At 44.2% G+C, this 18,099-nt stretch overlaps 1 protein-coding gene across 1 annotated transcript in view; it reads right to left on the bottom strand.

Moving 5' to 3' along the window:
* The window catches only part of drosha (drosha ribonuclease III), an 85,831-nt gene that overhangs the window by 21,330 nt on the left and 46,402 nt on the right, over window positions 1–18,099 (bottom strand). The window contains exon 22 of the mRNA XM_084454159.1: window positions 11,268–11,425. Coding sequence (XP_084310285.1) covers window positions 11,268–11,425 — 158 coding nt within the window. The remainder of the gene's footprint in view (window positions 1–11,267; window positions 11,426–18,099) is intronic.

The following is an 18,099-nucleotide window of genomic DNA, read 5'->3' on the forward strand; positions in this document are numbered from 1 at the left end:
TGCAGATGTAGCCTGGCGCGCCGCCAGCTGGGCGGCGCCCGGAGCGAACGCACATCGACGCGCGGCTCCTGCAGGCGACCGGCTCGACTTCGCCGGGCCTTGAGCGGCCGCGTGAGGGGGGAGGGGCTAGATTTGCGGGGTGGGGGGTGGTGGGGGGAGGCGGGGGTGACATCAAACAAAAGGTCAGGGTTTATGGTCATTTCTCAGGCACAGGCTTTTAATGTTTCCCGCAGCATATCGGCATGACGGGGGGATTCTCTCTCTCCTTCCCTCTCTATCTCTCCTTCCCTCTCTCTCCCTCTCTCTCTCTCTCTCTCTCTCTCATGATATGTACTTCATCGGGATGCTGAGGTGGCAGTGTGCCGCATAGTCGCATATTAATACTGGAATAATCAGAGGGCTCTTAATGAGAGGGATCTATACCACAATACGCAGGGGAGGGAGGGAGAGAGGGAGAGGGGCAGAGGGAGAGAGAGAGAGAGAGAGGGATAGAGAGAGAGAGAAAGAGACACAACCAGAGACAGAAAGTGCCGCAGAATGTATAGCAGTACAGTGTGTGTGTTTGTGTGTGTGCGCGCATTTGAGTGTGACGTGTTTGAAAGAAGGGCAGTGGGTGTGCATCATAAGCCCTGTTCACACCTGGCATGAACATCCACAAGTGGGCAGCTCTAAGTGCGCTAGCTCACACCTGGCATTAGAATGCGTCTCCACATGCGTCTCGAGTGACCACTTGTGATCGGGATCTCACTTCCCCGCTCTATATGCAAATAAACACTTGAATAGAACGTGTATTTACGATTGACATAATAACCAGCGTTTGCGCTAAGCACCACAATTCCCATGAAATAAGTCTTTACAGCTGTTCTTGGTTTTGTGCAAATGGTTGAACATTTAACATAAGCTAGCAGTAATCAATCACAGTCACATCTGTAAACAACCAGGTTTTATCCAAGCTCTGTAAACACAATCTGTCTAATCAAGCCAAGATTAGCACGCAGAAAGCATTACAATGTGTTACAGAATGGATTCCCCAGTAATTTGAATAATTGACAAAACACTTTTGTTAAAGGTCCTACAAGGAGTTTCGGGAAGCGGAAGTGTTTTCCGCCCAAAAAGACCACATTTCCCATGAGCCTCCCCGCGCACTGTCGTAAACCTTAGCAAGGGTGAGAAGGAGAGAGAGGGAGAGAGAGAGAGAGGGAGGGAGAGAGAGAAAGTTGGAGAGAGAGAGGGAGGGAGAGAGAGGGGGAGGGAGAGAGTGACAGAGAGAGAGAGGGAGAGAAGGAGAGAGAGTGGGAGGGAGAGAGAGAGAGGGAGAGAGAGAGTGGGAGGGAGAGAGAGGGAGAGAAGGAGAGAGAGGGAGAGATAGTGGGAGGGAGAGAGAGGGAGAGAGTGAGAGAGAAAGTTGGAGAGAGAGGTGACGGAGGGAGAGGTGAGCGAAGGGGAGAGTGCCATCAGGTGGGAGCAGTGGAGAGAGAGAGAGAGAGAGAGAGAGAGAGAGAGAGAGAAAAGAAAGAAATGGGTCAAAAACGCTTTTCCATGTGAAAAGCACAAAGAGGCCGTGCCTTATTCACTCCAACAGAGACGGCGCACAATGCGCAGGTAAGCGGTGGCGAAATTGGAGTTTAAAGTGTGGAGCGCGACTCTTTATTCACACTGACTTTGATCTAATAGGGCTTTAACGGCCTCCCGAAGCATGCAATAGGGACTGAGACTCCCAGGAAGGGGGCTCGCTATCTTTAAAAGGCCTCCCCCCCCTCAGGTGATACGCTGGGAGTTTGGTGTTTAGGGGGAATGGTGGGTGGGTGACGGACGCGCTCCGATATTCAGTGTACCTGCGTCGTGAGAGGAGCCCCTGGTGGTTTAGGGATCGTTGGGTCGCAGCGAGGCAGTTACCTGACACAGGGCCCGGGTAGGAGATGGGGGCGGGGGGGGGGGGGTCGAGGACTGAGGACTTTCCGTCCGAGTTGCACCTCCGGTCTCTCTCGAAGGGCTTAACTACAACCGCCGCGTCCCTCGCCGTAAGGTCAGCGCGCCCTTTATCCCGGTCTAACTCTGCGCTCACACATTCCGTGCGGTCTCCCGGTATTCCGACTGGCCCCGCTGAGTGACCTTTGGTCTTCCCCCCCCCCTTCATCTCTGCGCCGCCGCGAGGTAACAAAAAAGCCGCCATTGTCCGCCCCCCCCCCGGCCTCCATGGACAATAGACAGCCGTCTGGATCTTCTTTAAAAGGTCTTTTCTAAGACTGATGCTAATTCTGACCTTGACCAGATTGGGATGAAAAGATCAGAACTAGAGCTCTTCTTAATGGCAACATTATTTTAAAATAATTACAGCATAATGAGGTAGCCTTGTAATTGTATTACGAGTGCAATTCAGATTCCCTTTGAAGAGACTGGATTGAGCACCACTGGACTTGGTGAAGTGGGGCCCTTCGAGACCTTGAAGATGAAAGGCGGAGAAGTTAACCTTGGCGAGCTCGCTGTCTGCCACAGTTCTAATCAACCGCACTGACCATGAGGACCAAAGGCTCTGACATTTAAGTGATGGATTAAAACATACACCGCGGCATGCCCCTCCACCACACACACACATGCACACACGCGTGCACGCACACACGCATGCACAAATGTCCTTGTGGCAAATCTTAAAGTCATTAATGTGCGCAGCCTGCCCATAGGATGTCTGTGGTGTGCTGTTGGGGCTAATTTTGCCCTGCTGTCAAGCTCACTACTATTGTGTTGTCGTGAAGTTTAGCTTTAGTTTAGTTTTAGTTTAGCGTTAACCCTCGCACACCATGTACAGCTCTCCAACACTAGAAAATGAACACCAATGACATCCATTCAATAGAAAGCATGGTTCCTGATACAGGTGTCTCTGAATGAGCAATGGCAGACTGGTGAAAACTGCAAAGCTCCTTAACTCACATTCTCTAACGCGACACTAAGCCGACACGTAGCTCGGGAGGTAGAGAAGCGGAGGTAGAGCATTGTGCCAAACTGTCCTTGAGCAGTTCTTGAGTCCTTCTCCCCGTGTTCACAAGGGCTTCCTCCCAAATAACCCAATAGGAAGGACAAGCAGCAGAACAGATGCTCTTCAGTCCGGTTCCTGACCAGAACCTGGACTGAGCACTTTGGACTCGGTCCCCCGGGGGCGGCATGAACGATGGCTGCCCACTGCTCCCGGCTGCCCCTGGAGGATGCAGGGTGTGTCCTATGTGCCGTGTCGTTGCGCGCTGTGTGTAATTGCGTGTCACTGTTTGACCGAATAAAGACCTCCCCCTTTCCCCAACCGCCCCGCGGGTCCTGTAATGCCATTTGATTTCATTTTAGTCAAAACACGTTCATACACTGTGACTCGTTGGCATAAGAACATGTGCCCACTTTATGAATGTAAAAAATGGATACGACGTTTGACGGTTCCGCCATTTTTAAACAAGCCAGATGGAACTGTAAACATGTCCCCCGCCTGTGATGCATTTGGCTTCATGGTAATAATGGAGGGTAAAGCGACATTTCCTTCATGAATGTATGAAATGTGTGTTATTCATTTTGTGCAGAGTAATTATCCTATCTCTATACTCTAGCAGAAGGAGCCCGGAGCACAAATTACTCTCCTCAATTGTTTGGCAAATATGCAATGTCTGCCAGTCGGATTTTTGCTTGCGTCCTGGCGATGTCAACCAGAGGTATTCATGCTGCTCCTACATTTGTGAATGTCGGACCCTTTGCGGCTAAATCAAAGGATTCAGAATGTTATATAATGCAGCTTTTGATCAATTGGTTTCGCTCGCCCTGTTTCTTGTTCCGAGGGACATTCTTTCCGTCTCCAAAGCATCCAGGAGCTACAGTATGAAAAAAAAGGCAGCCCCCCTGAGTATAATATACAAGTCCTTTACTGAGACACTAAGCATAGTGTTGCAAAATGTACTTGGCAATGGGAAAAATGAATTGTGATGAGCGCTCTGATGGTGGTGGGCTCTGATACGTATGACAGACAAACGAACGCACAAATAAACGCAAGCACACGCTAACATACAGGGGTCAATCTAACACCCCCCCCCCCCCTGATTTCATAGGGTGGAGAACAATGAATGCTTTGGAAAGTTGATCTCATCCCATTTGCATCACTTAAGTATCTAAGAAAAAGATGAGAAATCTAAGACCTACAGCAACAAACGTTCCATGCTATCAAAATACAACCACTACGACACCGCATACTTTCCAGATCCTTGGTGTTGTAGTGGAAAAAGCGCCTGACTCCCATGCCAAAAGTTAGGGGTTCAAGCCCGAGTGTGGGAGATGTTTTTTCGTCACTGGATGTTATAGAAGCTATGTAAAAATGTGGTTACCTGGTGGTGCTATGTCAGTTATTGAATGTATGTGCAGTAATTGAACATTTGAAATACTCCTGTTTTGAAATTATACCTGCAGTATGTGTGTCTCAGTAATTACCCATTATACATTTGGCTATACTTTGCATGTATTTACCAGGTAAATGTTTCATTTTTTCAGACAGATGGGAGAGATCCCATGGGAACAAAATGTAGCCTATAGTAAATGTACAGTCTGTTTTGCAGATGAATTAACTGTGTCCCCGTCCTGACTATACCCCAAACCTCCACACATTCATCCTTTCACTCCACCCTTTTCCCAGATAGCACACAGATATCGGTCCTCCATCTACTGAAAGCAAGCTGGTGAAAGGTGAATGCCAGGTGAACCTTGAATGCGATGTGTGAATCTACCAGTGAAATAGGCACTTAAATGCTCATTGTTCTGGACCATTCAGACCGGGAGCGAGACTCCTACAGCAATAAGCATGATGGCTCAATCGAAACCGAAGCTACTACTATTCTTTATAATACGGGTACATTAAATCAAGCATTCTGATTGGTTGAGAGCGAGTCACAGGGTGTACTGTATATAGCATAAAGTCCTGTAGAATCTCGCTAGAGCCTCATCTCAGAAATGAATGCGCTTGTTACACTGTCAGCATTCCAAATATAACATACTTTTAATTCAATCTCTCGGACTGTGTGTTAGTTTATCAACTTTGTAATAATTTCCTTCCTGCACAAAGTTACCATGTAGATTCCGAATATGTGATTTGTTTATCAAAATAAAGCCTGTTTGAAAATGTGTCAAGATGTTTTCGGACTGCCCCGGCAGGTTCTGTAGCTAAAATCACTTAGACAAGAGACGCGCCCTTTGTTTATGTCTGTTGCATAGCAACAGCCACACCGGGGACTATTTTCTCTAACGTTACTGAAATGAGATACAAAACGTTGTTAAAACGATTTTGTGCTGAAAGGCAGTCATTGTCTTTGTTTACTATTTATACTTTCGCTGGCAACCCGTATTATAAAAGCAATAAGGTACTCGAGGCAGTACTTTGTTGTGAATAATGTACAGTTCAAGGGTTTGCCGGCCCTCCGCTGTGCATCGGGCCTAATAACACCCTTGAACTGTACATTATTCACAACAAAGTACTGCCTCGAGTACCTTATTGCTTAAGAATAGAACATAACGGCTGCTAGGTCATCCTCATTATCATTTTTTCCCTGCGTTTTCAAGAAATCGCAGACTGTTTTATATGTCTTGATTAATGCTCTTTATTTTATATTTAGGCTACTATAATGTATGAATTGGAACTATCACAAGGTCTCACCTTGACTCTTAGACTCTTGACTCTTAGGTTAGAAATAGATTAGCAATAGATGGAATGGGGTCTGTGAATGTAGCCTACCAGTGGCGATTGCTCCTATAAGCCAGGGTAAACCTGGCTTACCCATACAAATCCAAATAAAACTTGATTTGTGCACCTTCTTTCAGTGAAAGAAGGCACGAAATTCAACTTTGACTGTTTTTGACTTAAATGCATCTTGTATTCTGCCATATCGCTTCATTTTCATCCGTGTTTAGCATTTTGGTAGTGCTCCGTCGCCCCCTACAGTCCTCATGAAAATACAGTCCACGTGACGGCCCGTTGACACTAGCTTGTAACATTGTAGGCCAGGTAAAATGATTATGGCTTATGGAAAGGGAAGACCAAATGAAAAACCAATCAAATTAGCCCACACATACAAAACAGCGAAAAATCATCAGTCGAAATGTAACCTAATCTGTAATTCGTCAAAATGCTTGAAATTGGGTGGAGGGTAAACCTGCTCTTGAAGTGCTTACAATGGAATTCCCATTGACATTTTAGCATTGGGACGGTTTATCCAATCAAAACTTGTCATGACTGTCCCGTCATTCATCATGGCTGTGGAGCTACACTTTCACTACTCGGGACTTGGACAACATGCATGATTTGGATTTAACTTGCAAAACTGCAAGAGAATGACTCATAAATGAAGTGGATTCAACGGGCTTGGGTTACGAGATAAGGAGGTAGGCTTTTGTGATTAATTACGAGTTGTTAATACAGTCATGAAATGATGGAACGGATCCTCTGGGAAGGCCGCTAACTTACAGTATATCTCAATGAGCTATCTAGCTGTCTAATGGTTGTACTGTATGGAGGCCAAGGGGCCAGACTGCGATTTACTTCCTGAAACATTTTGATCAGCGCCATTTGGCCAAAATCGACCCCTTTTGAAATGCGCAGTTGTGCTTTTCTCAGACCCCGCCGCGTGCACGAACAGTTTGCACCATGCAATTATTATTTGCATAATTTTTTTATAACTTAACAATGCTAAGGCAGGGACATGCAATACAGCGGGGAGAGCGGTGAACGCGCATTAAAAATCCACATGAACGTGTAAACTTGGTGGATGCGGCTGGGTCAACAAATCCGGTGGTTAAAACCTGAGAAAAGCACAACTGTGCATGCCTGTGATGTGACAAAACACAACTGCGCATGTCAAAAGGGGTCGGTGGCCCTGTTCAAAAAGCTTCACTATCAAGAACGAGGCGTCAACGTAGTCACCGCATCCAGTTCTATTAATACATCCATGATGTAGGCCTACACTTGGAAAAGTAACACAGTCATATATCCTCTTGCAAAGCCAAACGCCCACTTGCTTATCTGTAATCCTTATCGACAGGGGAGCGTTTTGAATTGCCTAAACATGTAACATCATCTTATAGCTCAGAGTTTGATTTTAGGATTGTCTAGCGCTCTCTTCCGACCGAGTCCCACAGGCTATGTGACCGTCAATTTGCACAGTTCCTCTTGATTTAATCAGGTTCAAGAGCGTGAACTTGAGAAAGCAAGTGGCAGTGCCAAGTGGCAGTCCAGTGTGTCCATTTGTTCTGGTTGTGTCAGCTTAAATATTGTATTCTTAATTTAGGTCTGTGCCTCTGACAGTTTTGCTCTCCTTCTCTTCGTGTGTCAACTGTCCCTTCGTGACTCCTGTTATTATTTCCAAGTTGATAACTATCAACTAGGCTATATCCATTAAGATATGCCTACTATAGGCTATATTGTAGCTCAAACTCGTAAATCACCTGCTTGATTTTTATAATGTGAATTGAACACAGCGTTATAGTGTTTTTTTATCATGTGAATTGAACACAGTGTTATAGTGTACACTATGTAGGCCTATTCCTAGAGTTTTTTTGATATAGACAGACAGTCCTCATTACAATAAGAGTAGGACACTTCAAATCCTATAGTAATTCATTTTTGTATGGGATGTTATGCACCAGTCGCTCTACACCTACATGTGGTTTATTTTCAGTGATAAGACTGTTGACTGGCACAGCTTTTGGTGGTGATGGAGGAATGATCTTAATGTATTGATGCTTTTTTGTGCGTGGCTGTAAGCCAGCGCACCTAGTATAGCGTGCGTCCGGTTATCCCTCCCTCCCTCCCTCCCTCCCTCCCTCCCTCCCTCCCTCCCTCCCTCCCTCCCTCCCTCCCCCCGTTACTGCGGGCAATGTTGGCCTGCATTTCTCTGTTGGCACCACAAGAGGCAGTACTCCCAGCACACCAAAATCAAGAAGGACACCAAAATCAACCCGCCGATCTGCAATGCACAAGTAGAGTAGTGATGAGCATTGGACTCCCACCCTGGAGACTGGGGTTCCCGGTGGGGATGACTTTATGTTATCATCAGTGTAACTGCTTTAGCCACTGACCGCTACCATTAAAGGATAATGCTCGTTTTTGACAACCTGGACCTTATTTACGACATATTATAAGACGTTTGACTCACCGAGATCACTTTGGTGTAGTTCGGAGGCCTGTAGAAGAAATTTAAAATCCAGCGCGAGCCAGTATATCCATGTAATGGCGGTGGTGGGGGCAATGAGAATGCAGCTTCTAAAAATCTATTTTCTGCCGCGAAACGGTTGTTTTCATCAATCTGTCTTGATGAATCGCTAGTTGTGCTTACATAGAGAGCATAGGCCTGTTGTGGTATTTCACATGCCTCTGTAATACGATCTTTAGAAACGTCTTTAGACACAAAATAGCTTCCTCACTTGCTCCAGCACGCATGCGCACAGCGTGCTGGAGCAACGATTGCGCGCTGTGCGCATTAGTGCTGGAGCAAGTGAGGAAGCTATTTTGTTTCGAAAGACGTTTCTAAAGATCATGGCATGTGAAAACCACAACAGTTATGCTCTATGTAAGCACAACTAGCGATTCATCAAGACAGATTGATGAAAACAACCGTTTCGCGGCAGAAAATAGATTTTTAGAAGCTGCATTCTCGTTGCCCCCACCACCGCCATTACATGGATATACTGGCTCGCGCTGGATTTTAAATTTCTTGTACAGGCCTCCGAACTACACCAAAGTGATCTCGGTGAGTCAAACGTCTTATAATATGTCGTAAATAAGGTCTAGGTTGTGAAAAACGAGCATTGTATTTTAATGTTATTATAGAAGCTGCTGCTAGTTGTTGTGAGCTCATGAGCTAACTGGCTATCCCGCTCTTATTGTGCTGGATTAGCATAGGAAGCATTGGAACTGATGTGTCCAGGCATCATATGCACACTGAAGAAGGCCGGATGGCTGAAAACGTTTTGTGCCAATAAAAATACATAAGACATTTCTTTGAGTGCGGTCCCCGTCTACCTTTATTCTGATTGTAATTGTCGGGACTACGCACCAGTCTGAGTGCAACGACATATTATATTATTTCAGGCGACAATACCTATCTTAATTTATCAGACATTATTTCATGTAATTTCAATTCACAGCTATTTCAGTGGCATGACTAGCGTCCGTCCTACCAGTCCTGAACAGAAACAAGCCAGCCTCGCACATAAGCCAGGCTGGACCTGGCCTGGTTTGGCAGAATGATTCACTACCATAATTTAGACTAGGAGTCTAAAACTCCCGGTACCCCTCCCTCTGACCTGTAATGTGAAAAATATAATGTTCGGGGGCCTTAGATTACTTCTTGTACACGGCGCCGGCAGACAGGCAAGCCTTAGACAGGAAATTCAAGTAACTCAAACGTGGGACAAAATGCCTTCATTGTGCGAGGCAAGTGCTGCATACTGTGTTAAGAGTGCTGCATTTAATGTAGGTGATGTTTCTAACAACGGCGGTGTGGTTATTAGACCTGATGAGATGTGCTACGCAATAGAGACATTGGTAGTGAACAAAGCATGTGGCCTTGACCAAATAACAGCAAAGTACAAAATAGCATCTGAAGTTCAGTTCACTGTGTTCACTTACATTATAGAAATCAAACTGGTGATTTATGAGTTTGAGCAATATAGTAGGCCTATCTTAATGGATACCATAGCCTAGTTAATATTAACTTCGAAGTAAGAATAACAGGGGCCACGAACGGACAGGTGACACATGGAGAGAAGGAGAGCAATACTCTTAGAGGCACAAACCTCAATTAAGATTACAATATATGAGATGCCTCCTGGTGGTTAGTGTGCAACACTGCACAAAAACACATTGGTGCTTCCCGCCAACGCGGCCAGCGCCGCAACTGGAATGCCACGCCGCCGCTTTTTGCGCCTTCCAAAATTAGAGGTTCAGGAACTGTAATATCAACGGAAACAAGTGTGACTGTGCCCCTTTAATGAATGGCATACTGACTGACTCCATGTTGTCTTTCTTATTAGAGCCAGTAGTCAAATACACAACCAGTAAAATATCCATCATAGAATATTACAGACCAATATTGGCCTTACTAGAATACTCAAAGTATAAGAACCAATTATCTAGGATAAGCTTCAAAAATACATCATAACCGCTGACAATTTGGTTTTAAAAATAAACACGGCATATATTTGCGTATATATGCACTGAAGAGGACATAACACTACAATATTTATGAGTGTCCTGGATGCGTCCAAAGCAGTTGATAGAGTGAATGGAGTGTGAGATGGGATGTAGCATGGGGGAGAGTCTTATTAACCGTCTGATAAACGCTGATGACTAAGTCGTTCTGTCTCATTATAGTGCTGGCTTACAGCAACTGCTTAAGAGTCTACTGTGTGCCGTATGACAATCAATTCTACTCTCATGATTGCTGAAGCCAAGGAGGATCAGAAGCAACGGTCCTTCATTCTTTATGCCAGGCCAAGCTCGAAATGTGGAGAACAGAGTAAGATATTTGGGTCATATCGTCGGGAATAATGATGACAATGTGCAGCACCGGTGTTGCAAACATGAACACAAACCAAATCAAACAATGTCACCAGTTACCACAGTGACCTCAATTGAGCCCACACAAACTCCTCTTGTTTTTGGAAACATTGAAACACATGTATGTATGCGTTTTAATTACTGTGGACTTGTGACATGCAATGATTTTGTGTTTTCTCATGATTGTATTTTATTATTTTATACTGATGTGGACAGATGTCTACAATTAAGTATATCTGTCTAAAATTAAGTATCTATCTATCTATCTATCTATCTATCTATCTACAGTATCTATCTACAGTGTATCTATCTATCTATCTATCTATCTGTCTCTCTGTCAGTCTATAGTATATCTATCTATCTATCTAAAATATCTGTCTGTCTGTCTGTCTGTCTGTCTCTATCTATCTATCTATCTATCTATCTATCTATCTATCTATCTATCTATCTATCTATCTATCATACATGGGTGGCAAGAAATACAGGGATAATGCACTGCACCAAGAAGACCATGTATTGGAACAGTGTATAAGTGACTGCTTGAGCACACTGATAACTGCCTTGTGAAGGTAAGGTTTTGTCTGTTAAGGATGACAAGTGTGCAAACACACACACACACGCACACACATGCGCAAACACCACACCCCCTTCCTGCCCGCCCCTGCCCTACACACACACACACAGTGGTTATACTCACAAGGTCAAGTGGTTAAAGCCCACTGTCCTGAGTGTGAAGGCCCTGGCCAGCAGGCGCACGTGGGTGAACAGCACTCCGATGGCGTCCTCGAAGTCCGTCAGCTTCTGCAGCACCGGAGACGTCTCAATCAGCTGCCGGTCTGTTGAGGACTCCTGCACCTGGACGCATACACACAGATACACACACGTTAGGGTATGCCAGTGTATCACCCAATCAGCCGTCTAGAGATTGGAGTCTACCAGCCCTCTAGGGCTGTGTTTCCCAAACTTTTTTTCTGGGGACCCACTTTTCAAAAATGACAAATCATCACGACCCAATCCATTCACAAGGCTTATCTAGAAATCGTGAGAAGACAGAATTTTCACAAAAATGAACTTCCCTGGCCATTTTAGCTTTGGTTTATGTTATCGAAAAAAGTAACACTACATGTTACTGAGACCATAAAATGATTTTAAGCAAATTTAACAATACATTTTTATTTCCTCTCATCAGTGGGCAAAACGATAACAACAAGTTTTATTCTTATTATTAGCCTATTATTAGACTTATTATGCAGTAGGATTGTGTTTAAGTGCTATTATCAGTCAAATGTTATCACACCAGATAGGCCTATATTTCACCTCAAATCTCACCCTGGCTAATGTGATAGGTAGGCTACTGCACATGTATGCCAGGACAGTTTACCAGGCTAATGTGATAGATGTGTCTGCTTGTACTTTAGTATTGCATTTGTATTTTGTCTTCATTTTTGTGAGAACAGAAAATCCCACATCTTATTTGGCGACCTAAACAAAATCTCCTGCGACCCATCTTTGGGTCACGACCCAGTCTTTGGGAAACACTGCTCTAGGGTAAAGAATGTAGGAATAGGCCTTTAACAACAAGAGAGTGCTAGTGTTCTCTTCTAAATACAGTAGTTAGTGTATTGATAAAGCATAGCCATGGATTTGGCCTGAGAGAGTGCATTTCTGGTGGAGAGGAACGAATAAGAACAAAAACCAGATGGACACTCCACAGGCATAATTGAATTGTCCAGGTGATCATAATCTGGTTTTGGATCACGGTTCAGGGCAAGTTTTGAGGTTTGTTGGTGAACTTGGAAGAGTTGGGTTTAGTGAAGAGACTTGGTTGAACTCTAAAGGGACTTCTCTAATTAGGAAAAAGTAAAATATGCTTCAAAATGTGTGTGTTTGTGGGTTTGTATATGCGTGTGTGGGGGGAGAGTTTGTGTGTGTGTGTGTGTGTGTGTGTGTGTGTGTGTGTGTGTGTGTGTGTGTGTGTGTGTGTGCGCGCTTGTGTGAGTGTGTGTCACTGTTAAAGCCTCATGGTTACTTTAATTAGAGTGGTAGGAACATCTATTTGACCAAGACACTGCCTCTGGAAAAAAGCAACATCGGGCTACATAATTTGATGCGTACATTCTGGATATATAAAGAGGGCCTGCAACCAATTGACCTTGTTAGTTTGGATCATTACACCATAACTGTAAACAAGAAAAATTACTTTAAAGAACTTTGGACAATTTTTTCAACTCCATATTTTTGTGGTGGGTTTTTCTTTCATTCTGAAAGGAGGGAAAAACACTCATCTTGTTAACTCAAACAGTATCAAACAAAAGCAGCCGATCCACGCGAGCCATACGTTTTTAAGATCCGCTTTCTATTCTGAGTGCTGCTGGAAATGTCATGGTTTCATCTTCCTACTGTACTTTGCCCAAAGAAACATTTTTGTTGCTGCTTTTTATTTCTAAATGAACGGCAGCCGTTTAAATGCCATGAGTCATGACAAACGCAGTCTGACGAGCCGGACACTCAAAAGGCATGCCCTCAGCGTGGCATTCACTGTCCATTAGAGTGAATAACCAGCCTGACCCTCCGCTCGGTTCTGACTGATTCTCCTGTCACTTATCCTCGAGGGTGGACAACGCTGGCCGGTAGACGCGCCTCAAAAGCAAAAGAGAATCAATTATGGAAAAGAAAACAATGTTGCAAGTAGCTTCTAAGTGTCACTTTTAGCACACTCCCACCAAGAATAAACATTAAAAATAAAACATGCACTCGTATGATCTTTCCCTCTCCCTCAGCCCAGAAGTTGGGTGCAATGTTTATTCACAGAAAACGGAGAGGGTTTTTTTTTTTTAGCTTCCGTCTCTACGTAAAACGCTGGTAAATGATTTGGGGGAGAGCTGGGAGCGATGATTACGTGCTGGTGAAGCCGGAGAGCAAGAACGACAAAAGGTGTTTTCTCTACACTGAGCTGAAACAAAACCAGTGATTAGATACACATAAAAACGTGGTAACCATTAAACAAAGTCGTTGGATGGATCTCTTATAGTTGCTGGATCTCTTATATTTTGAATTTTGCCAGTGTGTTCCTGCCCCAACAGCACCCTGGATGGAGTAACACTTATATTATTTTACACATAAAAACATATAAGGCTACTAGATTTCTTAGCTAGTTAGCTACAGAAAATATTTTCATTTCATCTCTCACTCCAGCCTCAGTCAGAAAATGTCCGCTAGCCGCAGTGTTAATTTTCGCTATGTTAAACTCTGTTGACTTAAGCTAAAATGTTAGTGATTTAAAGCCGCTATTTTTTACTTTTCAAGACGCCCCTCCAAGGCAAGGAATGATGCTGGTTCTGAAGAGCCTGGAGGCTTTGTCGATAAGCAAAACAGGGAGGCTTTTGCTTTTAAAGCATTTCAATTATTATCTCAAATTGAAGGTCACTGAACTTCAGTTGTTATCCCCACATACCAACAAGAAGGCCGAGCAATTTATGCCAGGCTCTAACCGTGAACTGGTGTGAGAGGAGGACAGACCCCCCAGCTGAACCACACCAGGCCTCAGCTTGGACCTACGACCTCCACTCCGAAATGACTAATGAGCACCTACGAGCACCCGGTGGTGGTCCCTCCCACACCGCGGGGGCTGCTGGTTTCCTGACCACCCTGGCTGCTGGTGGAGGAAGGGGGGGAGGGGTGGCTTGATGGTAGAACAGCCGTGGTCGAGGCAGTGGCTATGATTTCACCAGGCTCCTAGCATCATCACAGTGTTCACAGGCCTGAGGGAAGCAGTATCGCTGATGTAGGACTTACTGTATGTGGGGCTCTTATACAGTAGGACATGATCCCAGCACTTTTTAAAAGTGTTACTTTTCAAAATTCAACTCATACTACTGCACAGTGCCCATGGGATTGTTGTGGTTTGTTCTGCATGATCGACCTATCGATCTATCTATCCTATTTATACTCTTAATTTAAACATTCTCTCCAGACCCATTTTTGCGTGATATTACCTCCCATTAATGCATGCATGAGTAGGAAAAGTGCACCTTGTCCCTCTGCGCTCCTCCGACACGCAGCATGCGGTTTTAGCCATGTGCAGTCCGTTCATACATGTCATGTCAAGTTTTAGGCGCAAGTTGCTACCAAATTACGCCTGCAACGGCCGCTAGTCTTACTACATCTGCCCCCTTGAGTCTTCAAATTCAAGCAATAATTCCCAAACGTATTATTGATACATGAAATGGCCTCTAATTCATGCCTTCACTGTCATATATTTGCTCGGTGTTGCAACATGTGCATGTTTTATATACTGTAATGTGTACTGTAGTTGTCAATTGTTTATTCATACAATTCAAGTCATGTTACTCCCGGGCAGGTCTCTCTTGAAAATGAAATAAACGTGTATAAATAAAGGATAAATAGATAGATTAAATTAAGATGAGGGCCTAGTCTGTCGGTGTGATTCTATTGTAAACAGCTGTTAAGTGGTTAGCTTCTCCCACACATACAGTTAGGTCCATAAATATTTGGACAGTGACAAGTATTATACTTTTGGCTCTGTACACCACCACAAAGAATTTGAAAGGAAACATTCAATATGCGGGTATCTATATCCAAATCAGTATGTAGGAACTACAGCACTTTTTAAGGGACCAAAGGTACAGTAATTGGACAATTGTCTGCTCAGCTGTTCCATGGCCAAGTGTGTGTTATCCCCTCATTATTTCATTTATCAGGAGCAGATAAAAGGTCTAAAGTTGGTGCATTCTTAAGACGAATGGTGAGCTCAGCAATACCAAAAGACCTGGAGGACCATAGAAAACAACTGTGGTGGATAACAGAAGAAGAGAAGAGTACACTGCCACTGGACTCTAGAGCAGTGGAGACGCGTTCTCTAGAGTGACGAATCATGCTTCTCCATCTGGCAATCTGATGGACGAGTCTGGGTTTGGCGGTTGCCAGGAGAACGGTACTTGTCTGACTGCATTGTGCCAAGTGTGAAGTTTGGTGGAGGGGGGATTATGGTGTGGGGTTGTTTTTCAGGAGCTGGGCTTGGCCCCTTAGTTCCAGTGAATGGAACTCTGAATGCTTCAGTATACCAAGTGATTCTGGACAATTCCATGCTCCCAACTTGGGGATGGCCCCTTCCTGTTCCAACATGACTGCGCACCAGTGCACAAAGCAAGGTCTATAAAGACATGGATGAGCGAGTTTGGTGTGGAAGAACTTGACTGGCCTGCACAGAATCCTGACCTCAACCCGATAGAACACCTTTGGTATGAATTAGAGCGGAGACTGCGAGCCAGGCCTTCTCGTCCAACATCAGTGTCTGACCTCACAAATGCGCTTCTGGAAGAATGGTCGAAAAAACACACTCCTAAAACTTGTGGAAAGCCTTCCCAGAAGAGTTGAAGCTGTTATAGCTGCAAAGGGTGGGCCGACATCATATTAAACCCTATGGATTAAGAATGGGATGTCACTTAAGTTCATATGCGTGAAAAGGCAGATGAGTGAATACTTTTGGCAATAATATAGTGTATGTGGAGCATAAAAACAAAACGCTGCTGCTCCATATTTTGTTTTAACTCTGGGGACAAAAAGCAGGCCTGATCAAAAATCATGACCTGAGAAATCTGGATGGTTCATAACGTAGCAGCAGATCAGACATATATTTTGGCCCTAAACCATTCAGTGCTTTATAAACCAACAGCAGTATTTTAAAGACATCAGAACTGGAGTGATGTGATCCACTTTCTTAGTCTTAGTGAGGACTCGAGCAGCAGCGTTCTGAATCAGCTGCTTGATCGATTTTTTAGAGAGACCTGTAAAGACACCATTACAGTAGTCGAGTCTACTGAAGATAAACACATGGACAAGTTTTTCCATATCCTGCTGAGACATAAATCCTTTAATCCTTGATATATTCTTCAGGTGATAGTAGGCTGACTTTGTAATTGTTTTAATGTCTTTGGCTCCAAAGACAATAAATTCAGTTTTATTTGTGTCCAATCATTGATTTGTTCAATGCACTTACTCAGTGCTTGTATGGGATTATAGTCCCCTGGTGATATGGGGATATAAATTTGTGTTGTCTACGTAGCTATGGTAACATATGTTGTTGTTTTCCATAATTTGAGCTACAGTAGTGGGAGCATGTAAATGTTGAACAGAAGAGGCCCCAGAATGGAGCCTTAGGGAACTCCCCAGGTCATTTTTGTCTGCTGAGATTTGTAATTGCCTATAGACACAAAGTAGTCCCTGTCCTTCAAGTAGGATTCAAACCATTCTACCACTGTGCCAGAAATTCCCAGCCAGTTTTCCCACCAAGGACAAAACCCGGCGTCTGGTGATGTCTGTACTGTAGCTTCCAGACTTGAGGTTGCCATTGATTGCAAGGATTTGCAACCAAATATTACAAATGACAATTTGATTTATGATTATGTTAGTTTGTCCAATTACTTTTGGTCCCTTAAAACGGGGGGTTCCACATATAAAATGTGTTGTAATTCATCCACCGTTCGCCTGATGTGGATGTAAATACCCTCAAATTAAAGCTGAAAGTCTGCACTTAAAGCACATATTGAATGTTTCATTTCAAATCCATTAGGGTGATGTACAGAGCCAAAATGATGAAAATTATGCCAATGTCCACATATTTATGGACTTAACTGTATATTTGACAACCACATGCCCTGGAGTCAAACCGCAGGTCTGTCTGCTGTATTTTGGCTGTGCATATACAGTAGCAGGCCTATTTTAGTATGCCTATTCCATTATAAGAGTGCGGTTATTCAAGGAATATTCAGTAGCAGGGGTATTCAGTGATCAGTTGCATTTCAATGACACTGAGAGCACTGGAAACCTGAGAAGAAGAAAAAAACTGTTGAAGCAGCTCTGTTAATCTTGGTGTGAAATACAAACACATGCGTTGACATACACACATCACCAAAGCTTGTGTTTTGAGTTTATGAGACAAACATGGATACGCAAAAAAAAAAAAAAGTATGTGTAACAGACAGGCAAAAAAAACAACACAGCATCAGAGAGACAAGTTCACATGGACATGTGACAGCATACACAGACACACACAGGCAGAAACGGGAATAGACACACATGCGCGCACATCAGAGAGAGAGGGGAAGGCAGGCTAACCGTCCCTGGAGGGCCACATGCAATTTGGGACTGTAATCCTGTTACAGCATCTTTGATCTCTTCTACCAAATCCTAATTTCAAACAAACACTCATCTCTCAACTTCCAATGTTTCTGGGCAGATCATGCAAAGCAAGGAGAGAGAGAAGGGGAGGAGGGAGTGAGATAGAGAGAGAGAGAGAGAGAAGGGGAGGAGGGAGTGAGAGAGAGAGAGAGAGAGAGAGAGAGAGAGAGAGAGAGAGAGAACATGGGACGGCGGATTAGTGGCTAAAATAGAGTAGAGAGCAGACTGAGGAGCAGAACAATGGGTACTGGAGGGAGGGAGGGAGAGAGAGGCGGAGAGAGAGAAAGAGAGAGAGAAAGAGAGAAAGACAGAGACGGGCTAACTGGGCC

This window comes from Borostomias antarcticus, assembly GCF_949987555.1.
Source record: "Borostomias antarcticus genome assembly, chromosome: 2".
NCBI lineage: Eukaryota > Metazoa > Chordata > Actinopteri > Stomiiformes > Stomiidae > Borostomias > Borostomias antarcticus.